The sequence below is a fragment of the Puma concolor genome, chromosome C1 (assembly GCF_028749965.1).
Source record: "Puma concolor isolate L17-30 chromosome C1, mPumCon1.1.hap2, whole genome shotgun sequence".
NCBI classification, from domain to species: Eukaryota; Metazoa; Chordata; class Mammalia; order Carnivora; family Felidae; genus Puma; species Puma concolor.
In genome coordinates, this window is record NC_141674.1 from 12,303,692 (window position 1) to 12,327,759 (window position 24,068).

Consider the following 24,068-nt stretch of genomic DNA (forward strand, 5'->3'; position numbering starts at 1 on the left):
CCAGAGCCGAGGAGGGAGTCAGTGATTCCTGAAGGTCCGTGGTGCCCGGCAGAGACCTGGGCCTGTGTTTCCGGCTCTGAGGGGATGTGTGGATTGAGTTGGGTGACTCATGGCCCTTGCCGCTTCCTGCTATTAGAGCCACTGGCCCCAGGCTCTCTGGCTGTGCAGTATCGGTGGGTCCCCTGCTTTCTTGCGCGAGTTGAGTCAGAGCCCCCGAGGCCCACAGGGGGTCCAGGATCCTGTCCTGGGTTCCCGGGGTGGGAGAGGCGGTTGGGGTACCCTGGAAGACCCCAGAGGGGTGAGTCAATATAAGGAATTGACGGTGGCCGCTCTGATGCCCAGAACAGCAATGTGGACAGAAGAGCCCAGGAGATGTTTTCTTCAATGAATGAATGAAAACCTTGGATCCAGACTTGGCCTCCTGTGACTCCACAGTTGTTGTTTCGTGTCTGTCATCGCCCTTCTCTGAGCCTTGGTTTCCCCAGCTGGAAAATTAAGGGGCTCTCAGAAGCCCTTCCAGCTTGAAATGGGAGAATCCTGGAAGGCAGGCGGAACTGACCCTGTGGCACTCAGGGATGCCGGGAGCGGAGAAAGGCCGCAGGCAGGGGGTCCAGAGAACTGGGCTCTGTTAGCCCCGTCACCCCCTGCCGCCTCCCCTGCTGGCTATCCTAGGTAAGCTCAGGCGCAGGTGGCGTGTGGGGGCTGGGAGAGGGGTCCCCCGAGGAGAAGAGCCCACACTTGGTATCAGTAAGCATATGGGAGCAGTCCAGAACCCATTCTGACTTCTCACCAGGCTTGAGGCAGACAGATTCCTTGCCCCAATGATGCCAAGGCTTACCTGGGGCCAGGTAGCTTTACCCTCCTGGGCATCAAATGGCTTCCCCAGCCTGACTTTTTCCTTCCACCACCCTCCTTATTCACCAGTTTTTATTTATTTATTATTTTTTTAAGTTTATTTATTTACTTAGAGAGAGAGAGAGAGCAAGCAAGCAGGGTAGGGGCAGAGAGAAAAAGGGAGAGAGAGAATCCCAAGCAGGCTCTGAGCCATCAGCACAGAGCCTGATGCAGGGCTCGATCTCACGAACCACGAGATCATGACCTGAGCCAAAACCAAGAGTCGGACGCGTAACCAACCGAGCCACCCAGGTGCCCCTTCACCAGTTTTTTAAATAAGTCCATGTTGGGGTCTCAAACAATAGCCCAAGGGGACAGGTCTGACTTACAAATGGGTTTTGCTTGACCTATAGTGTTCTGTTTTTAAGAAATACTGAATTTTAATGCACTGGGCAAAGCGGGTTTTATTCCCTTCACCAGTTGCCACTTGCCCTGTCGCGATGCTCCTGGCTCTTCCCACACTTACGTTACCCGCCAGACCCCCGAAGGCATCTGAGTCTGGAAGCCCTGCTCTAGCTCAACAACCCCGTTTTGTGAAAGGGGGGATGGGAGGTGGGGGCTCCTGGGTTAATGGAATCCTAGATTGCCCGAGGCTGGAAGAGCCCTGAAGGTCCCTGAGGGTCTCCTCTTCAGGTCTCTGCTCCAATATCCTTTCTCCAGCGAGCTCTTCCCTGATCAGCCTACTCAAACAGCACCCCTCCTCCTCTGCCCCTCTACCCTGCTTCACTGTGTCTCATTTCCTGACCCAATGAGGTCATTCAGCTCCCCCACCCCTGCTCCTCCCAAATTTGACCAATCAAGCCTGAAATCCCAAGTTCAAATAGACCACAGCATAGGTGAACAGGATGTGCCTTTTGTGGGTTGTGGGCAGGGCAGGAGCCCGGGAAGGTCATGGTGTCTTAAAGGAAATGTTCTAAAAGCCCTGGAAAGGAGGGAAGGAGGCAACGGGCAATGAGCCGAAGGTGGGCAGGGAAGCCAAGAGCAGGAAACTCCTCTTATATTTTCTTAAAGAGAGACTTCATTTTTTTTTTTTAAGTAGGCTCCACACCCAATGTGGGGCCAGAACTCATGATCCTAAGATCAAGTGTCAGATGACCTACTAACTGAGCCACCCAGGCACCCAAGAGAGACTTCATTTTTTTCCAATAGTAAAAATATTTGCTAACCAAAACTTTCAAATAATACACAGAAGCATAAGGAAGAAGGTAAAAAAAAAAACACACCCCAAATCAGAGATATTCTGTCTCCCAGGGACCCAGTCAACAGTTAAAAGCCAACCCAGGGTCAGATGGCATGGGCTCGAATCTTGGCTCTGCCTCTTTCTAGGTTCAGACCTTGAGAAGGTCCCTTAACTTCTCTGTGCCTCAGTTTCTTCATCTGTAAAATGGGAATGCACTGATGTTCCTCTCAGTCTCTCTGCCACCTCTCTTCTATTCCCTCCCTCTTTCCTCTGGCTGTGAGAACATTTCCTTTAAGACACCCTGACCTGCCCGGGCTCCTGCCCTGCCCACAACCTGCAAAAGGCACATCCTGTACACCCATGCTGTGGTCCATTTGAACTTGGGATTCTCAGCTTAGTTGGTGCCTGCCACCTAATATTATTGTGAGCATTAGGTGAGTGAATACATGGAAGGGGCTGAGAACAGTGCCTGGCACATGGTGAGTGCCAAGCAGGTGTTTGCTAGCATCTCCTTATCACTGTCACCATGATCATTGTCATTTTTGCAAATAGCTCCTTATGCAACAACCTGCCTTCTTCCCTTCCTCTCTCTTTCCCATCCATCTGTTCATCCATCCATCCATCCATCCATCCACTCATCCATCCATCCATCCACCCATCCATCCATCCATCCATTCATCCATCCACCATCTATCCATCCACCAACCCATCTACCCATCCATCCACTCATCCACTCATCCATCCATCCATCCATCCACTCATCTACTCATCTACTCATCCATCCATCCATCCATCCATCCACCCATCCATCCATCCGTCCATCCACTCATCCATCCATCCGTCCATTCGTCCATCCACTCATCCACTCATCCATCCATCCATCCATCCATCCATCCATCCACTCACCCATCCATCCATCTGTCCATACATCCGTCCGTCCATCCGTCCATCCGTCCATCCATCCATCCATCCATCCATTCATCCATCCACCATCTATCCATCCACCAACCCATCTACCCATCCATCCACTCATCCACTCATCCATCCATCCATCCATCCATCCATCCACTCATCTACTCATCCATCCATCCATCCATCCATCCATCCATCCACTCACCCATCCATCCATCTGTCCATACATCCGTCCATCCATCCATCCATCCATCCATTCATCCATCCACCATCTATCCATCCACCAACCCATCTACCCATCCATCCACTCATCCACTCATCCATCCATCCATCCGTCCATTCGTCCATCCACTCATCTACTCATCTATCCACTCATCTACTCATCCATCCATCCATCCACCATCTATCCATCCACCCACCCATCTACCCATCCATCCACTCATCTACTCATCCATCCATCCATCCATCCATCCATCCATCCACTCACCCATCCATCCATCCGTCCATCCATCCATCTATCCATCCATCCACTCACCCATCCATCCATCTGTCCATACATCCATCCGTCCATCCGTCCATCCGTCCATCCGTCCATCCGTCCATCCGTCCATCCGTCCATCCATCCATCCATCCATCCATCCATCCATCCATCCTTCTCTAATGGGTATATACCCATGTGCTTTTTGGGAACCTGTTTTTTACACCCCACATTACATTACGTATGAACAAATTGACTCATGTTCTGATGAGTGGGGGTGGGGGTGGGGTGGAAACCATTGTGCCCCCCTGGAGACCCCTGTGCTGTGTTGCTAGGTCCTGTGTCCACAGAGTAAACCTAGACTCTGTGTTGGTGCCATTGGGTATAAAGCACTTTGCAGATTAAGAACATTTGTAATCAGATATGTTGGCAATAAAGAAAGATGTTTCAGGGGCGCCTGGGTGGCTCGGTCGGTTAAGCGTCCGACTTTGGCTCAGGTCATGATCTTGAGGCCCATGAGTTCGAGCCTCGCATTGGGCTCTGTGCTGACAGCTCAGAGCCTGGAACCTGCTTCGGATTTGTGTCTCCCTCTCTCTCTGCCCCTCCCCTGCTTGTGCTCTGTCTCTCTTGCTCTCAAAAATAAATAAACATAAAAAATGATAAAAAAAGAAAGACATTTCAGGAAGATCTTCAAAATCAAACAGAACGAATAAATGTTTGAGGGGCACCTGGGTGGCTCAGTCGGTTGAACGTCTGACTCTTGGTTTCAGCTAGGTCACGATCTCATGGTTTTGTGAGTTTGAGCCCCACGTTGGGCTCTGTGCTGGCAGCACTGAGTCTGCTTGGGATTCTCTCTCTTTCCCTCTCTCTCCATCCCTCCCTTGCTCGTGCGCTGTCTCTGTCTCTCTCAAAAATAAATACATAAACTTAAGAAAAATGTTTGTGCCATTTTAATGCTTCCTGTCTTCCTAGTCAGGCCGGGGGTTCCTGGAGCAGGGGTTGTGTCCCCCTCCTGCCCCATCTGACTGGCACCCCCCAGGCAAGCGTGTTCCTCCTTTCTCCCTCTCTCTTTCTGCTATCCCTTTCACCCAGGCCTGTGGACGGTGGGGGTTCTGGTTGTGCGTCCTTATTCTGCCTTGTGCGATGGCTGCCGGGGACGAGGGGACGCTGTGGCCAAGGGGGTGTCCCGTGCTTCTCAGGGGAATCCTCTTCCTCTTCCTCCTCCTCCTCAACGCCCAGTATGGAGGGAGCACGTTACTCGTAAAGCATTGCTTCCCCCGGAGGCCTAATAGACACTTCCTGTCTAACTGGTCCAACACGGGCCGGCCGAGCCCCCTGCCTGTCCTGCCCACCCCCAGCCCTCCCCATGTCTCTATGACAGCTCTATCCTTCCAGCGGCTGCGGCCCGAAGCACTCCCGTCATCCCAGACTCCCCTCTTTCTCTCACGCCCGGGTCCAGTCTGCCAGCCACCCTCCCCCGCCCCTAGGACCAAGCCACCGGCGTCTCAACTCTTAATCGTGTCTTCCAGAATACAAACGCTGTCAGGGCAGGGTCTGTGGTCTGTTTCACTCTTAGCTGCGTCCCCATCGCCTAAAGGGGGGCCCAACACGGAGTAGGTGCTCAGTGAATGCTTGTCCACTGAGATTCCACAAACACCCTGACAACAGGCGGGACGGGCACCTGCTGGAGCTGCAAAGAAGGGATTTTGAGAAACGAATCAGCCGTCCCCAGCCCACTGCCCTGAGCTCCCTCTGAGGGGCCCTCCCCACGGGCTGGCCAGGGGTGCTTGCCGGCGGGGTGGGGGTGGAGGGGGAGGCTTCTGCCATCTCTGGAGAATCTGCACCAGTCGAAGGGAACGGGAAACAAAGTCTTGAGAGGTGGGGTAACTGCCCGAGAGCATAGGTTGTAAGGGGCTCTAGGTTGTAAGGGGACTCGAGCCCCGGAGGTCTGACCGCACTGTGCTTTGTATATGCTACCTGATCTCTTAGCACGTGAGATAAGATCTCCACCCGGTACTTGGTCGGCCCTCAGAGCCAGGAGTCTCAGAACAGAGGCAAAGCTGGGCTGATGGGGAGCTCCCGCTGACCGCTGAGCCCTCCTCCCTCGGGGTCCCTCCATTTCCCCCCATCTCTCTGAGGGACCTCGGTGCCTCCTCTCCCGGCCTCCGGGATTGGTAGCCTGAGTGAGGAGGGCTGGGCACGGAGCCAGGAGGTGGGGACTCGGCTTAGGCAGCTAATCAGGTCACAGGGTGAAATTAAAAGGGAGGAGGAAATCACCGACCCATCAGAATGTGCGCTCCTTCCTGGTGACTTGGTGCCCAGGAGAGGAGCTGGGGAGACCGGGCGCGCCGAGGCCGGGAGCCAGGGGCGCAGGATGGCCCCGCAGAGAGCGGTGCAGCTGTCCCTGAAGAAGCCCACCTATGCCGTGTGTGTGGTGGGAGTCGAGACGTACGTGGACGTTCACAGGTGAGAACATAGGCGCAGCCACCTGGCTGCATTGGGCCGGGCCACCCCGGGGGACCCCAAGGCAAGGGGGGGTGGGTGCCCGGTGGACAGATCGAACACGCTGGAGGGTGCTCGTAGGAGGTTGCTCTGACGGCAGAGTAGGGGGAGTGGGATGGAGAGTCTGGGAGGTAGGGTTAGGGTATCAGGCCCATCCTGGGGCTCTGTCTCCTGGGCACCTGGGTCAGGTCTCTGGCCTCAAGCCTGTGGTTAAGGGTTCCAGCTCTGGGCCCCAGGCGGTGCGTTCTGACGTCCGAGCGGAACTCGTGTGCAATGGCGGGATGACCTGCGGCTCAAGACCGGGTCGTCCCGAATTCCGCCCTCTGTTTCTTGCCCACGACCCGTATGTCTGAATGGAGGTGTGGAGTGTGTGGCATCTCGATCCTTGGAGGCCAGCCCGGGTGATTGGGATCAGGAGGGGAGTGTCAGAGGGATGATTCAAGGAGTTAATAGAGGACAAGAACCTGGTCACTGAGGGAGCTGGACTTGGGGACCTCGGGGGTGGGGCTTTTCCAGCTCTGACACTGTCTATGGTCTCCATCCCTGCTGGAGGAGATGGAAGGTCATTTCAGAAACTTGGGCCACACGTAGTGCTGCTGACTAAGGCCAGAGGCATTTTACTGGGAGCCAGGAGACACGGGTTCTGGTCCTGGCTCTGATGCTCACGTGCTGTCTGGCAGGGAGCCAAGTCACTGGCCCTCGCTGGGCCTCATGTCCTCATCCGAGCCCCGACAAGGTGAGCCGAGCCCCTCTTGAGTTCAGCGTGGAGGTCGAGTGCGCAGATTGCGGGGCTGGACGGACTTGGGTTCCCCCTGCCATCACGTCTCAGAGGGCGGGAAGAGCAGAGGACAGATGGGGGCATGTGTGGTGGGAGCGGAGGGCAGTGCTGTCTGGGGACCCCCTTCGGGATCACCAAGCATCTTGGCACCCTCAGATTTGGGCGCTGGCCCAGCCGTGGGGCAGGAGGAAGCTGCCCAGCCTGGCCCGCGCTGCTGTGTCTCTGGTTGACTCTGGGAGGGGGTGCTACTTTGGGGTCCGTAGTGAGCGTTTTGAGAGCCCCCCCCCCCACCAAAGAGCCTTTCAGGAGCCTTCACCAGGGCATGGGTGGCGACCAGGGACATAGCCACCGAGAGTCTCGAAACTAGAAAACAAAAGTTTATTCTGCAGCAAGCTGGCTGAAAAGTAGACTGAAGGCAGGGCTTCCTGCCCATGGGGTCTGTGATAGACGGAGAAGGGCCATGGGACTGCCAGCCTGGGAAGGTCTGAAGAAGAAGCCTGAAGGTCCCCCAGGGCCTGGGCTGACCAGGAGGAGGGGACTCCACCCCATGATGAACTTGGGGCTCCTCTGCCCCATTGCCAGTTGTCTGGCTCCGGCTGAGGCCAAAAGCAAGGGGTTTCTACTTAGCCTTACTGGTCGAAGGGGGAAAGCCCTCCCGAAGAGGGGGTGTTTCAGTCGCCAGGGCAGCCCAGGAGCTAAGCCCTCTGGCAAGGCCGGTGGCGATGGGCATGTGGGGTGACATCACGGGAAGTGATTAATTCCCCCCAGTGCTGCGTGGACTGGTTATTTGGAGAAATATTTGTGTTCAAGGTAATTGTGCGCCCCGGCCCAAGGAAGCTTTAGAAATCCCGTGACTCAGGGGCGCCTGGGTGGTTCGGCGGACCGAGAGTCCGGCTTCGTCTCAGGTTGTGATCTCGCGGTTGGTTCGTGAGCTCGAGCCCTACGTCGGGCTTGGTGCTCTCGGAGCAGTGCCCACTTTGTTCGGATTTGCTGTCTCAAAAAGAAATCAAACGTTAAAGAAAAGAACACCCTGCCTTAGCATGTGCTACAGATTCTGTCCCCTTCCCTTCCCTCCAATGGACTAGCTCACTGCCCTGACCCAACCCCCCCCACCCCACCCCCCCCAGCGGGCTAGCTCACCACCCTGACCCTCCAGGTCTGGTCAGACTGCCCTGGTGGTCCTTGTCCTTGCTCAGAGGTGGCCCCTGGAGGACTCAGGCCAAACAAGAGGGGGTGGGCAGTGTGGGGAATCCATGCCTGGTGCGGTCTGGTCTCTTTGTCTGCCCAGAGGCCATAATGAATGTTTATTTTCTGGAATGGAGGAGAAGGCTGGCTGGCGGGGGGACAGAGACATTCTCCTGGATCTCTCCCAAGCCTCCCCGAGCCTCCCCGAGCCCTGCACAAAAGCATCAAAGCAAAACAGACGCTTCCTATCGGACGGGTAGGATTGGAGGTGTGCAGGGAGGGGGCACTCTGCAGGGCCTCTCTGATGAGCCAGCGTGAGGCCCCAGGCTGCTGGCTGCTTTTTCCTGCGGTTCTGTGTATTTCAAAGAAGGAAAGTGCCAGAACAGAGTTCTAAAACTTGTGGTGGAATATATATATATATGCGTATATATATGTATATATATATATGTATATATATATATGCGTATATATATGTATATATATATATACGTATATATATATATTCTTAATGTTTACATGGAGTAAATTGATGCTTTTAACTTGCACAGAAGTACAATGAAGCATAATTGTGCTGCTCATGGGATAATTACAGGATTGATGCAGACACTAATTCGTCATGACTGACAGGCTCCGAGAGCCAGGCTGGGACCTGGGTTTAAAAGCCGGGTGACGACCTTCTCTCCTCCTGGCTGCATCCTGTGCCACACGGCATTCCTTTATTAGAAGTAATCTTACAGTTTAAGTGTGAGGTGTCTGGAGAATGTGAGGCCAGGGTCCTCCCTGTGTTCCACAGAGGGGTGACAGGCCGGCGTGTCGTGCTGTCCGGACAAGGGTGGGGGGTGATTTCTTGGAACAGAAAATGCTGGCATCTGGGTGGACCTCTGAGGTCAGCCACTCCTTAACCCTACAGGTGCCCCTGCCTCCCTGGTCCCCCTGGCCACCTGCCATTTGAGACTTCGGGACCCTCCCTGTCAGCCACTCTGCCCTCCCCTCCCCGCCCCTCCCATCATTGTTGGCCCTGGAATTCCATTCTCATTCTTCACCTTTTCTTGCCCTTCCAGCTCCCATCACCTCCGACCCCCCGCTGTCCCTTCTCCCAGTCCCTGCCCTTCCTTTCTTGGTGGGCGGACCAGCCGGGGACCCCGAGAGGACACTTGAGACACAAGGAATGCGGGTGTTGCTCACGTGTGCGGTCGATTCCTCTTGACACCCCCCCCCCCAATGGTCTCCTTGCGACATGTCCTCAGCTTTGCTCCATCCAGAGAAGCATCCACTCCCTTCTCTTGGGGCTGCTAAGCAGCTGTTCAGCTCTGTCAGGTGGCCCTGATGCTCGAAGGTGTGGTGGGTAGGATGTGGGGCTCGAAGGAACTGGCAAATCACCACCCAGCCTAGGACGGCGGCCCCCCGGGGAGCGCCGCGCCTGTTTCGCCCATGCTAGGTGGGGGTAACGTTTTTTGTTGCTGTGACCTGCGAATTTGGGCCCCGTTTTACAGATGAGGAATTCCACAGTCCACAACACGCATAAGCACAGCCACACTTGCTTTTCCTTCCGCACACAGGGGGCCTGCGGGGGACAGGGAAGCAGTAACTCACGGCTGACTCCCCATTCAAGGCTCTCTCGCGGGGAGGTTTGCCCCTGGTTTGCCTCTGCTGGGAGGCCTGTGGGTGACAGCCGTCCACCCCTCCCCGCCTCTAGCCCCCACTCCCAGGAAGGCAGGGGCCCCTTGAAAGAAGGCCTACCCAGCCTGGGGCCTCCTTCCAGGCCCTGGGTGCGTCTTCCCTGAACAACGACAGAGCAGAATTTACCCATAATCATTATCTCTGGGAAGGAAGGAAAGAGGGAGAGGATACGGCCGCACCCTAGATTTAGGAGAAAATGCCTGCCCGTGACGTGGGGTCTGTAAGGTGCCAGTCATTGCCCTCCCCGACCTCTGTCAGCCACTGCCAGCACCCCGGGAGGTCCAAGGAGAAAGCCGCACCAGGGTCGGGAAGTTGAAGGACCCTCTGTGGCCTTTTACCCCACGGCGCACAGCGGTCATTTAACAGATGTTACGGAACAGCTCCACGCCGACCTTGACTCTGGAGGCGATCCAGCCCGTACCCGCCGGTGAGGGGCTCCCAAACTAGTCTGAGGGCAAAAAGGACTTCAGGACGTGGATGTTAACAATCCACAGTTTCGGTCAAGTGGGCGAGTGAAGGGAGGTACCAGGATCCTCTTAGCCACCAGCTCTCTCTCCAGGATCCGCCCGTTCCCCACGCTCTTTGTGGTGGTAACGGCCGTGGGCAGGACTATAGTCAGTGAAATGTCACAGCAAGCCTGTGAGACGTGGGCAGCTACGATCCCCACTTTGCAGACAAAGAAACCGCGGTACAGAGAGGTCGGGAGACTTGCCCAAAGTCACCCGGCCCTCCCGTGCTGGAGCTGGGATTTGAATCCAGGTGTGCCCGACCCTAGATTCTCTGAGTTCGACCCCCAAAGGCTTCGTCAGCTGGGAATCTTCTGTGTTGCTGGGTCAGTTCGAGGGGCGGAGGGGCGGTCGAGGCGGAGGCTGAGCTTTGGAGTCAGGCCCCGAGTGGGGTCCAATCTCAGCTCATGCACTGGGTCCCTTTGAATTTCAAGACGTCTTCTGTCAAATGAAGAGAGGAGCTCAGCAGGCGGGGGGCCGTGGGGATGGAATTAGAACGGGGTCAAAGTGTGGTGCAGACTGTGGATCACCTGTGCCGTGTGGACCCCCCCTAGGGCAGGGCCGGGGTGACCCATCTCCGCCCTCCCCGTGCCCAGCAGGTGCTCAGGGAATGCATGCTGAGGCCGAGCAGCCTGCAGCACTCGCAGGAAGCTCCGTGCGCCCCTGGCGAGCTGCCGTCCTTTAGGACTGGAGCCCGTGGGGGCCGGCCTGCTCTGTGGGACTCTTGGCTCCCAGCAGAAGCACTCACAGAGCTGGCCGCATCAGAAGGGACTTGCTGGATCCTGCTGGCTGGCCCTGTGGCATCTCTTGTGGCTTCAGTCTAGAAAACTTCAAGTCTAGGGTGTCTGGAAGGTGGCACCTTGGGGGCATCCAGTGGGCAGGTGGCTGGCGGGGCGTGAGGTTTGCCTGGCCTGGTCTGCTCGAGAGCTGCCCTCTGGCTTGCTTTTCAGCCTTTCCCTCCAATTCTGCATTATTCTCCCCTCCTGCCCTCGCCTCTCCCTAGCACCGGGCCCTGGGCCACCCTCCAGGGCACACTGGTCCTTTGCCACGATGCTCCCATCCCCGGAGACCGGGTCAGCACCACTCTGCCCTCCCGCCCGGGCCCTAGCCTGGGAAGAGGGGCCCCAGACCTCCGAACTCTATCCCCGGGGGCTGGTGAAGTCCAAGTGGCAGGAATGATGGAGGGCACGGGAGAGACTCGTCCAGGATTGCCGTGTTTCTCCTGTCCTTAGAGGTCAGGCAGTCAGTCTGAGTAGCTGAGAGAAGGTGTGGCCTGCTGAACCCCAGTGGGAGGAAGCTTCTGGGAGGCAGGGTGCAGCTAAGCAAAAGGAAAAGCTTTCTAATTACCTGAGCTGTCAAAACACAAAGGGGTGTGAGAGAGTGAGTTGTCTGTCATAAGAAGTGTTCAAGCATAGAGCCCTACCACGGGCAGGAGGCGGGCCAAGATGATCTCCGAGATCCCTTTCTGACCCGCGCCTTCTGCAGATACTTCACAGGCTCGTTGTTTTAGGGCAGGCAGGAGCCAGGAGTTCCCGGGTGCTGCCCTCTTGGCCTTCCCTGACCTCACCCCTGTAAAGTTCAGGTGCGTGTGTGGGAGGAGGGGACATGACTTTCCTGACTCAGTGCCCCACATGCTGCCCTAGGCCTCGCCTGTCCACTGCCGAGGAACCAAACCGAGGAGCTCATGTTGCAAAGTTTCAACATTGTCCTTTTCCCTTCCTGTCTCTTCCCCAGCGATCTCATCCTTCCGGTCCCCGCTGGGGACGTGCTCAGGGCACCCGCGTTCCTTTTAACGTCAGCCAGGACAGCACAAGAGAGAAGACAAACCTGCTGCTCCCTCCTCCTCCCTTTGCCAGCTGTGTGACCCTGGGAAAGTTACTTAACCTCTCTGAGGTGTCTTCATCTGCTAAATGAGGACAGCAGCACATACAGGGGAGGGTTGTTGCGAGGATGGATGAGATCATGAGCATCAAACACTGAGCACGTGCCTGGCCCATGGTAGGTGCTTGAAAATGCCACCCCCGGTCCACCCCACCTCAGTATTACCTGTGGCACATGCCACCCTTATGCCCTACCAGGGGGGTGGGCACACGCCCTCTGCGCCTCCTTCTGCGAGATTCTCTAGGAATCTACTCTGTTCTCCTTGCAGCCTCTTTATTAACCTGGTCCCCCGGGCCCGGGCTGGAGCGTGGGGAGCGGGGGCGTGCAGGGTGAGTCAGGCAGGACGCTGCTCTGGGCGACACAGACGAACCGTGAACGGACCCCAGGGCAGGTGTGAACCAGTGCCGTGGGAACACGAAGGAGAGGACACCGGGATCTGGCCCGAGTGGCCTGGGCTGGTAGGGGGCTCTGGGGGGAGCAAAGGTTAACGGTGACAATGGCAACCTCATGCCTCTTAAGTGCCCACGGTGTGCCAAGCGCTCTAAATGCATCATCTCATGGAATCCCTCCAACAGCCCTAGGGAGTAGCTCTTTGGATCAAGCCCATTTTTTTTTTTTCAATATTTATTTATTTTTTTTGGGACAGAGAGAGACAGAGCATGAACGGGGGAGGGGCAGAGAGAGAGGGAGACACAGAATCGGAAACAGGCTCCAGGCTCCGAGCCATCAGCCCAGAGCCCGACGCGGGGCTCGAACTCACGGACCGCGAGATCGTGACCTGGCTGAAGTCGGACGCTTAACCGACTGCGCCACCCAGGCGCCCCTGGATCAAGCCCATTTTACAGAGGGGGAAAATAGAGGCCCAGGGCAGTGGAGTGACCAGGTTTGAGGGCGCCCACCACGCTCCGCACGGAGCCCACAATTCCCTCCACCGAAGAGGTGGCATTTGAAACGGGTCTTCGAGCACGCAGAAGGTTTCTCCTCCCCCTTCCCCGTCCTCATCCCCCGCCCCTGCAGAGACAGGAGAAGGGCGCTGGGGAAGCAGAGGGCAAGGGCAGGGCCCCGGAAATGATGATAAAGACAACAGTGGTTACATGTATGGTAATGACTCAGACCCTCTGATCTAAGGGGTGCTTTCAAACCCATTACCTCACCTGACTGTGAGTTTGGGCTGGATCTGGGGGCTGCGGGGTGAGACTCCCCTGGAGGCAAGCAGGCGGGTAGGTGGGACCTGAGAGGCTCCTGCTGCCGCCGCGGGTGGGCCCGGAGCTCGCCACAACCTCCCACGCCCGCTGGCGACACCCCCAAGAGCCGCCCTGCATCCACGGCCCCGCCCGCAGATCCGGGAGCCTCAGCGATGAGGAAAGGGCGCTGCGAACCCTCTCATCGAAGCCCGGGGCTCGGGTTCGTGGGTGGCGGATGGCATCGAATGAGAATCTGAGGCGGCAAGTGCCTGCCTGGCGTCAGCTGCCCAGTGTGGGCACCAGGGAGAAACAGCAGCCCCTCTGGGGGTTCTCTCCCTCTCCCTCCCAGTCTGCGAAGCTCCTGGTGGGATAGCCTTGGCTCTTTTACACCTTTTCCATCCCGAGAGGCAGCCCAGGCACGGGAAGTTGCCTGGATGTGAGTGACAGAACCTGGAAGGCGGGTGGGTGGGCACAGGGCAGGGGAGACCTGCAGAGGCGGCCGTTGAGGGACTCATCTGCCGCCTGCAGGGAGGAGAGAAACCGAGCCCGGACTCCCGGCACCCCGGAGATTGCGCGCTGAGACGCAGTGACTGAGCAAGGTGGGGGGCGAGGAGCAGGCTGGGCTCGGAAGGTCCGCTCTTCGCCCCTCTTCTTTTGTCCCCGTTGTTGTCCTCGCTGTTTCTATTATTTCTTACTCCAAATAGGGAGCTTTGCGCCAGGGCCGTGACTTGGAAATGTCAACTTTTGCCCAAAGCCGGGGACTGGCCCCCCGGAACCCCGCTCCCCTTGAAAGGCTCCCACGAGCCGGGAACCTTTCTGCCGCCAGCTGGGGGCCCGGGGCTCACGCCTACTCGCTCTCGGGATGAGCGGGCCCAGGCTCTGGGGCCAGGAGGTTTGGATTCAAATCCAGGGCAGTCTTGGGTTCCAGGGTTTATCCCGAACACAAGGGGTCATTGTGCTCTCGCTCCAGGCCAGGCGCTGAGCTGGGTGCTCAGGTGACAGCAGCATTAGAGAGAGTCAAGTGTGTGTGTGTGTGGGGGGGAAACAGCTAGAGGGAGAAACGGGAGGTGCAGGCAAGAAGCAAATGTGTCAAAATGGGCAGATGTCGGGTGCAATGACGTTGGGTCACGGGGCTAGGGAGCATGGGGTTCGTGGTGTCCTCTCTATCGCACTGTCCTAAATTGGGCAGAGACGATGTCTCGGAGAAGGAGCTGAGGGAGCGAGGCCCCGGTGGATATCTGCGAGCCGAACATTGTGATTAACGAGAACTGCACGTGCAAAGGGCCTGGGGTGGGAGTGAGCCGAGCGTGCCGGAGGGGGAGCAAGGAGGTGGGTTTTTGGGAGGGGGAGAGGAGTCACATGGCCAGGAAGCCAGTTGGGGGCAGACCACAGAGGATCTGTGGAAGGCTTACGAGCAGGAGGGACACCGTGGCTTAAAAAAAAAAAAAAAAAAGAAAAGCATGTCGAGAACAGACCGAGGGCGGCAGGAGATCAGCCATTTTACAAAATCCGCGTGAAAGCAATTGGTGGTCCACACCAGGGCGTTAGCTGTGGAGGAGGTGAGAGTGTCAGCTCTGGAGATGATGTGGACGTGGAGGCGTTAGGGTCTGCTGGGGTGCTGAGTGTGAGTGGGAGGGAAGGGGGGAGGGGGGGCACCCCAGGATGCACTTGAGGACGGAGAAGCAGTGCAAGGTGTTGGGCATGTTTGGACGGGGCAGGGGTGGGGAAGTAGGAGTGTGGTTTTGGACGCTTTACATTTATTTACTTATTTATTTCTATTATTATCGTTTTCTAGAGTAGGAGGTCTTTTTTTCCCCCTTCTTTTAATTATTCCAGTATAGTTAACATGCAGTGTTGGCTAGTTCCAGGTGCACGATACAGCGACCCAACAATTCTGTACGCCCGTCAGTGCTCCGTTTGATAAGTATGTTCTCCCTCCCATCCGCTATTTCCCCCATCCCCCCACGGGTAACCTCCCTTCTGGCAACCATCAGGTTTTTTGTTCAGAGTCTGTTTTTTCGCTTTCTTTCTCTTTTTTTTCTTTGTTCCTCTGTTTTGTTTCTTAAATTCCACCTATGACTGAAATCGTTTGGTATCCGCCCTTATGTTACGTGGCGTTGTACTTTCTAGATCCAGCCACGTTCATGTACGGCAAGATTTGTCCTTTCTTATGGCTCACTAATATTCCACTGTGCACATGTGTATACGACACGTGTCGGTAGCACGTCTTCTTTACTGTTCGTCTAGTGATAGACACTTGGGCTCCTTCCATAATTTGGCGATTGGTAAATAACACTGCGACAGCGCGTGTACCTTTTCAAATTCGTGTTTTCGTGTTGCTTGGGTAAACACTCAATAGGGGGATGATGGGATCCTATGGTAATTCTATTTTTAGTTTTTTTGACTCACCTCCGTACTGTTTTCCAGAGTGGCTGCCCCAGTTTGCGTTCCCACCAAAACGCAAAAAGTTCGCATTCACATCCTTGCCAGAGCTTGTTATTTCTTGTTTTTGATTTTAGCCATTCTGATAGGTGTGAGGTGATATCTTTTTCTTTCTTTCTTTCTTTCTTTCTTTCTTTCTTTCTTTCTTTCTTTCTTTCTTTCTCTTAGAGAGCAAGCAGGCGAAGGGAAGAGAGAGAGGGGGAGAGAGAATCTTAAGCAGGCTCCGTGCTCAGCTCAGGGCCCAATGCAGGGCTCGATCCCACAACCCTGAGATCATGCCCTGAGCCACAATCAAGAGCTGGACATCCACTGACTGAGCCACCCAGGAGCTTCTCTCACTGTAGTTTCGATTTGCATTTCCCCGATGATGAGTGATGTGGAGCATCTTTTCACCTGTCTGTTGGCCATCTGGATGTCTTTCTTGGAGAAATGCCTGTTCATGTCTACCGCCCATTTTTGATTGGATTATTTGTTTTTTTGGGGGGGTTGAGTTGTATAAGTTCTTTACATATTTTGGATACTAACCCTTTATCAGATATGCCACTTGCAACCATCTTCTCCCACTCAGTAGGTTGTCTCTTAGTTTTGTTGATTGCTTCCTTTGCTGTGCAGAAGTATTTTATGTTGCTGTGGTCAAAGAGCCGATTTTTGCATTTGTTTCCCTTGCCTCGTGAGACATATCTAGAAAAGTGCAGCTATGGCTGATGTCAGAGAAATGACTGCCTATGTTCTCTTCTAGGAATTTTATTGTTTCAGGTCTCACATTTAGGTCCTTAGCCCATTTTGATTTTATTTTTGTGGATGGTATAAGAAAGTGGTCCAGTTTCATTCTTTTGCGTGTTGCTGTCCTGTTTTCCCAATACCATTTGTTGAAGAGACTGTCTTTTCCCCCAGTGCATATTTTTGCCTCCTTTGTTGAAGTTTAATTGACTATATAACTGTGGGTTTTTTTTTTTCTGGATTCTCTATTCTTTTTTTATTTTTTTTAACGTTTATTTTATTTCTGAGAGACAGAGAGAGACAGAGAATGAGCAGGGGAGGAACAGAGAAAGAGGGAGACACAGAATCCGAAGCAGGCTCCAGGCTCTGAGCTGTCAGCACAGAGCCCGACGCGGGGCTCGAACCCACAAACCGCGAGATCATGACCTGAGCCAAAGTCGGACGCCCAACCAACTGAGCCACCCAGGCGCCCCTCTGGATTCTCTATTCTGTTGCATTGATCAACGTGTCTCTTTTTGTGCCAGTTCCACACCGTTTTGATTACTATAGCTTGGTAGTATATCTTGATATCTGGAATTTTGATACTTCTAATTCTGTTCTTCTTTTTCAGGATCATTTTGGCTATTCAGGGTCTTCTGTGGTTCCATACAGATTTTAGGATTATTTGTTCTATTGTGTGAAAAATGCTGTTGGTACTTTGGATTGTATTAAATCCGTAGGTTGCTTTGGAAAGTATGGACATTTCAACAAGATTTGTTCTTCCAATTCAGCTGCACGGAATATCTTTTCATTTGGTTGTGTCATCTTTAATTTCTTTCATCAGTGTTTTATAGTTAACAGACTACAGGTCTTTCACCTCCCTGGTTAAGTTTATTCCTAGGTATTTTACTATTTTTGGTGCAATTGTCAATGGAATTGTTTTCTTAATTTCTCTTTCTGCTGCTTCATTATTAGCGTCTAAAAATGCAACCGATTTCTGTATATTGATTTTGTACCCTGCAGCCTTACTGAATCCATTTATCAGCTCTGGTAGTTTTTTGGTGGAGCCTTTAGGGTTTTAAACATACGGTATCATGTCGTCTGAGGATCATGACAATTTTACTTCTTCTTTACCAATATGGATGCTTTTTTCTTTTTGTTGCTTGGTTGCTGTGGTTAGGACTTCCAGTGCCATGTTGAATAAAAGTGGGGAGAGTGATGTCCTCGTCTCGTTTCTGACCTTCGGGAAAAGGCTCTCAGTTTTTCCCCATAGGGTATGATCATAGCTGTGGGTTTCTATTTAAGGCCTTTATTATGTTGGCGTATGTTAACTCTAAACCTACATGTTGAGGGGTTTTGTCACAAATGGATGTTGAACTTTGTCAGATGCCTTTTCTGCTTCTCTTGAAACGATAATACGGTCTTTTCCGTTTCTCTTGTGTAGAACAGGTATTGGCTTTTCTTTGAATGTTTGGTAGAATTCACTTGTGAAGCCATCTGATCCTGGACTTTTGTTTGTTGGGAGCTTTATTTTATTTTATTATTACTGATTCAATTTCATTGCTGGCTATTGTTCTGTTCGATTTTTCTGTCTCTTCCTGTTTCATTTTTGGTAGGTTGTATATCTCTAGGAATTCATCCGTTTCTTCTAGGTTTTCCAGTTTGTTGGCATGTAATTTTTCATAATATTCTCTTATAATCCTTTGTATTTCTGTTGTGTCCCTTGTTATTTCTCCTCTTTGTTTCTGATTTTGTTTATTTGAGTTTTCTCTCTCTCTCTCTCTTTTAGGTCTGGCTAAAGGTTTATCAATTTTGTTGATCTTTTCAAAGAGCCAGCTCCTGGTTTCATTGATGTGTTCAATTGTTATTTTAGTTTCTACTTTGTTTTGGCTCTGATCTTTATCATTACCTTCCTTCTACTGGTTTTGAGTTTTGTTTGTTTTTTAGTTTCTAGGTCCTTTAGGTGTAAGGTTACATTGTTTAGTTGAGATTTTTCTTGCTTCTTGAGTGAGGCTTGTACTGCCATAAACTTCCCTCTTACAACCACTCTTGCTGCATTCTGAAAATTTTGGACAGTTGTGTTTTCATTTTCATTTGTCTCTAGGTATTTCTTTTTAATTTCCTCTTTGATTTCTTGTTTCATTCATTGAAACATTCTTTGTTTAGAAGTGTGTTATGTAACCTCCAAGTATTTGTGTTCTTTCCAGATTTTTTCTTGTGGTTGATTTTTAGTTTCATAGTGTTGTGATCAGAAAAGATATATGGTATGACTACAGTCTTTCTGAATTTGTTGAGGCTTGTTTGGTGGCCTAATATGTGATTTATTCTGGGGAACGTTCCACGTGTACTTGAGAAGAATGTGTATTCTGCTCTTTTAAGATGGAATGTTCCAAATATATCTGTTAGATCCATCTGGTCCAATGGGTCATCCAAAGCCACTGTTGCCTTGTTGATTTTCTATTTGGATGATGTGTCCATTGGTGTAAGAGGGGTGTGAAAGTCCCCTACTATTATTGTGTTACCATCAATTACCTTCTTTATGTTGGTTATTAGCTGCTGCATGTACTTGGGTGCCCTCATGTTGGGGACATAAATATTTAACATTGTATCTTCTTGCTGGATTGTTCCCTTTATGCTTATATACAGACACATTAAATTTAAAATGCCTGTTACTCACCTAAGGGAGATGTTCAAAAAACAGTTCACTATAAGGGTCTGGAGACGGAAAGTGGGGTTTCTAAGCATCTCAGTGTGGCAGGTGGAGATCACCAAGGGGATGAGTGTCACCAGAGAGGACTGAGCACCAAGCCCTGGGGCCAGGTGGGCTGGAGCCCCCTGGGACACACTCATAGGAATGTCTGTAAGGTGGCCCTGCCTGTCGTTGGGTGTCTCCTCCAATTACGTGTTCCGGGTCTGGGGGATAACCCCCCGCCAATAGAATGGGTTTGGGGATAACCCCCACCCCCCAATAGAATGGGTTTGGAGACCCACTAGACCCACTGGGAGCTGGACCTGAGCTAACCCCATTGATCACCTGACTGCTAAAAGCCTCTGCTCTGACTGGCAGGTGGCCGTGACGTGTGGGTCTCTTGGAATTAGCCTCAGTTCAGAGCCAGTGTCTACTAAAACCAGAAAAGTCTGATTATTTCCTTTTCCCCAGGGCACGTCACCTGGTAAGGGCTGTGAATTCCTTTGGAGAAGGCTAGGAGAGAGGTGAACAGGGCCTATTTTTAGCAGTATGGCAGGGTCCTTCCCTAAGAGCACCTCATTGCCCATTTTTAGGAAGTTTACCAGCCTGCTGCTAAACACAGGCATGACAGTATTTAAAATGAAACTCTACATGTTTGCAATCAAGTAAAGCATATTTAAAACAACGGTAACAACTCAAAACGCACCGCTTCCTTACGATGTTACTGGACTCTACTGCGATCTATGCCCCGACATCATTCACCTCCGTCCGTCCGTCCGGGAGAACTAGTTACACATCAGGCGTGATTGTGTATTTCTTTGCAACTCTGAATTCATTGATGTTACATTGGCAACTTGAATGTGGCTGTTGCTGGAAGCCTCTGTACCACAGAAATTGGCAAAGGCTACAAACCAGGACTCACATTCATTGCTTTATTGATGAAGGAAAGGAGATTAATGCAGATTAAAAATTAAAGCCGAAGTCGGACGCTCAACCGACTGAGCCACCCAGGCGCCCCCTCCTTCCATTTTCTTCTTGGACACAAATGAAAACATCAGTCCACATTTACGTCCCGGATTAGTGGCAGGTCACAGGGACCACAGGGAGACAGAGTCGGACAGCAAGCACACTCAACTTCTGAGGCGTTTTCCTGTAAAGGAAGGGAGCCGAAGAGACGAAGGCCCCTCCACCTCAGGCAGATGGGTCGTAGGCAAGAAGCGGGGGGAGAAATTTGGGGCGGCCCAGTCCTGTCCCCATCTTGAGCACCAGGTCATTCTAGGGCCACACCCGGGTTCCACTTGGACGTCAGAACGCAGAGCCCAGGCCCCAAAGCCTGGCCCCGGGGCTCAGAGCCGGAACTCTGGAGATGGAACCCCAAAATCGGCCTGACACCCTAGCCCCTCCCTCCCAGGCTGTCCAGCCCCCAGAAATGTTGTAAGGCTGCTGGGCAGTGACAAGGGTCCCTTGAGGACAGTGATGGCGAATCTGGGTGGGCTGTGGTCAACTGTGTGGGTGCAGGTGCACAGTGGGGAGGGAGGCAGTTTGACGGGGGCGGGGGCGGTGCTTAGGCAGTCGGATGGAGAGCAAGGGCGCAGAGAGTCAAGCGGTGCCGGGGAGTGACTGTGACACAGGCTAGGGACTCTAAGCCTGCGAAGGGGAGGGAGAACAGGCTGCCCAGGGGGGATGGTGAGGGCTCCCCCTTCAGTGGCTGCGGAGCTGGGGGCTTCATGGGGCTGGTGTGTTAGGGGAGGGAGCTGGCAGGTGGGCAGGAGGAATCCCCGGGCTGCTGGTAGGGGAGTCTGTGGTGGGCGCAGTTCTCAGTGATGACAAAGTCTAGGGTCTGCCCTGGGAGAGGGTGGAGGACAGGGTCGCTGGGGAAGGAGGTCAGGCACTGGGATGCCCGGTGCCGGCCCATCACCCACCTGGCTTCTGAAATTGTAGGTAGGGGCAGACGTCGGCCCCCTCCAGGAATGAGGGCAGAGTGACAACGATCTGGAAGTGACAGGGAAGAAAGAGCACGCAGGACCCCCACCCACCTTTGGGCCCGGTCGGGGGGGAGTGAGGGGGAACTGGCCACCGTTGAGAGGGCTGCAAGGGGACGCTGCCCACTGTGGGGAGCAGGTTTCTGAGGCTGCAGGAAGGTCAAGGAAACACTCTGAGACGTGATGAGCCGCCCCCCCCACCACCCCCCCCCCCCGCACACCTGGTGGCACATGGGATGGTCCGGGAGTGGGGGCGGATGGGAGGCGGGGTCAGATCAGAGGGTGAAGATCAGGGGGTACTTGGGTTCCCGTGCTAACTGTTTAAACGAGGACGAAGGGCGCGCGAGATGGGGGTTCCCGAAGGTACCATGGCTCATGGGGACGAGTGGGGGTGGCGGGGGCGGGTCTGGCCAGCGGCCTGCAGGGCTCCAGTCTCTTCTCTGTCCCGGCTGCCTCTGAGAAATGAGGACAGTGATAACTGCCTTGCAGGGCCGTGCTGAGCATCAGGGAGCCAGGCACTGAGTGGGACTTGGGGTTCTTATCACTACAACCCCCATCAACATTGTCAATGGAGGCAGTTTGATGGGCGCAGGTGACCGTGGTGGCGGTTTCGGAGGGGTGTCTGGTTTCTCCAGAGGGTTTAATATCTGGCTGGGTTCTCAGCAGCCCAGGAAAGGATAGAGGCAGGACCCCTCTGGCCCAGCATCTTTGCAGACAGGTGGACGTCTGCAAGTGGGCTTGACCTTGAGCCTTGAGGCTGATGGCTCTGTCCTGGGGAACGGCAGGGAAGAGCCCTGACATGTAGGGGGACGGAGAAACACTGACGCATAGTTCTGTTGTTCAACTTCCCCTCTAGGGTATGGGCTCCGCCTGGCCAAGAGCCTCATGGAACCCTGGGGCCCAGCTATCAGAGCGGAGTGAGAGGGATAGGGTGGAGGGGGAGAAGGTGGGGACAAGGTGCAGCATTAAATGGAGTGATGGGGGCTCACTGAGAAGGCGACCTTTAAGCAGAACCCTGAAGAGGGTAAGGGAATGAGCCCTGTGGATATCTGGGGGAAGAGCATCCTATGCAGAGGAAACAGTCAGTGCAAAGGCCCTGAGGCAGGACAGACTGGCAGCTTCATGGACCAGCAGGGAGGTCAATGTGGCTGGAGCAGAGAGGATGAGGGGGAGCAGAGTGGGGGAGGAGAAGGTCAGGGAGGTGGCAGGGGGCACATCACAGGGGGCCTGGTAAGCTACTGTGGGACAGGAGCCACGGCTTTTGAGCGAAGGAACAGCACAATCTGCTCAAGTGTGCTGTGTGTGGAACAGAGGGGGCACGGGTGGGGCCAGGGAGACCAGTGAGGAGGCTGCCCGGCCGTCAGGTGGTGCGAGGTGGATGGCCAAGTGGGTTCCCTGTTGGGTTGGAGAATTTGCAAGTATCAGAACGGGAAGCCTTGGGGTGGGGGGTGGGGTCTCCAGAGGTTGGCGGTCTCCGCTCTCTGGAGCCTCGGGGACCACTGTCAGCGTGCGGGGGTTAAAACCGTGGCTCAGCTCCATGCCCCGCGGCCTCTTGGATTCCACCCGGGGTCCGCTGAAGGGGCCCTGTCACTAGAGCCAATGCTCTGCTCCAACCCCTCAGGTTACAGTCGGGGAGACTGAGGCCAGAGGACAAGGTGCCCAGGGCGGGGTCCTGGGGAATCAGTGGGGAGCTGGGATGGAGTCCAGGCTGTCTGATGCACAGCTGGGCTGGTCTCCTGGCCAGTGGCAGGTTAGGGGGTGCTGAGGCTTGTGTCGCTTGGCTGCCCCAGCCCCCACTACCCTGCTGCAGCTTCCGTCCTGAGTCCCCCGGAAACCGCCCTCTCTCCTTTCTATCAGTGATGTGCCCAAGGGTGCCGAGACCTTCGGGGTCTCCGGGAGCCCCGGAGTGGAGGTGTTCGTGATCTATGACCCAGCACGGGTGACAGTGCCCACAGGCAAGACCCGCTGGCCCCTGGACGCCAACGTGGATGTGACCGTATCCGTGGACGCGGCCAGTAAGGCCTTACATGATCTCAAGGTAAGCGACCCCCCCGTCCCCGCCCTCGTCTCCACAGTCAGAGGCTGCATCTCCCAACCCCCACGCAAGCTCAACGCCACCCACGTATCACCCTCTGACACCTCCGTCCACGTAACGCGTCCCGATCCAGCTCCACAGACACCCCGCACACGCAACGTCACACGTACACGCGCGGATGGATACGCCCATAAAAACAGCCCGCCTGCGCGTCCCCTCAAGTTCACAAGCACTTCCCCACTAAGCCCCGTGCCCGGCCTACACACAGACCCGGAAACAAGCCCCCGTAGCGGGCGGGACCCCGCAGCAACACCGCGGGCCCACGCACGCGCGCGTGCACGCAGACGCAGGTGCCTTCCTGGATGTGTGTGTGTCCCCGTAGCGAAGGGAGAAGGAAGGCTTCTCTCCTTCGCGGGTCACGCCCTCGTCACTCACCCCCGGGCACCCACGGCACGCACGGCGACCCACTGGGTCACTGACTCGGCCCCTTCTCCCCCGACAGGCAAGAGGCAGAGGCTGTGCGGCTGTTCTCCCCCTCCAGAGCAGGGGCCCTGGAGCCTGCCAAGGGTTCAAATCCTACCTACCTCCTCTGCTTTCTAGCTGCATGCCCGCAGCGGGGGGAGGGGGCCGGAGTGGCCCCACTGTGGATGGGCCTGGACTCCTGGGGCCGTGTTGGGGGCCTGGACTCCCTGGGTGGAGCCCTTGGCGTGCGTTCCGGGCCGTGGGAGAAGCCATGACCATGGGCTTTTATTGGGGGGATGTCCCATTTTCCAGAAGAAGACACAGACGGCTAGACAGGCCGAGTAACTTGCCTCCGTCAATGGCGTTGGCGGCCCCTTCCCTCCCTCGTCCTCTTTGACGTCTCCACGGATTCCCGAGGGTCTCGTTGCTCCCTCTGGGATGCGCCCCGCACGGCCGGGCCCTGCTTGCTCCTTCAGCCCGGCCCTGGACCGGGGAGCCAGGCACAGCCTCTCTAGCCGGGAAGGCAGCCCTGAGTCCAAGCCGGGAGACTGTGAATCTTGGACCTTCTGCGGCGGGGAG

General features: G+C 54.6%; 1 protein-coding gene across 1 annotated transcript in view; it reads left to right on the plus strand.

Moving 5' to 3' along the window:
* The first annotated feature begins 5,582 nt into the window (after nt 1-5,582).
* Nucleotides 5,583-24,068, plus strand: part of PADI1 (peptidyl arginine deiminase 1) — a 38,193-nt gene continuing 19,707 nt past the window's right edge. The window contains exons 1-2 of the mRNA XM_086715816.1: nt 5,583-5,930; nt 22,850-23,030. Of these exons, the coding sequence (XP_086571942.1) occupies nt 5,839-5,930; nt 22,850-23,030 (273 nt within the window). The 5' untranslated portion in view covers nt 5,583-5,838. The remainder of the gene's footprint in view (nt 5,931-22,849; nt 23,031-24,068) is intronic.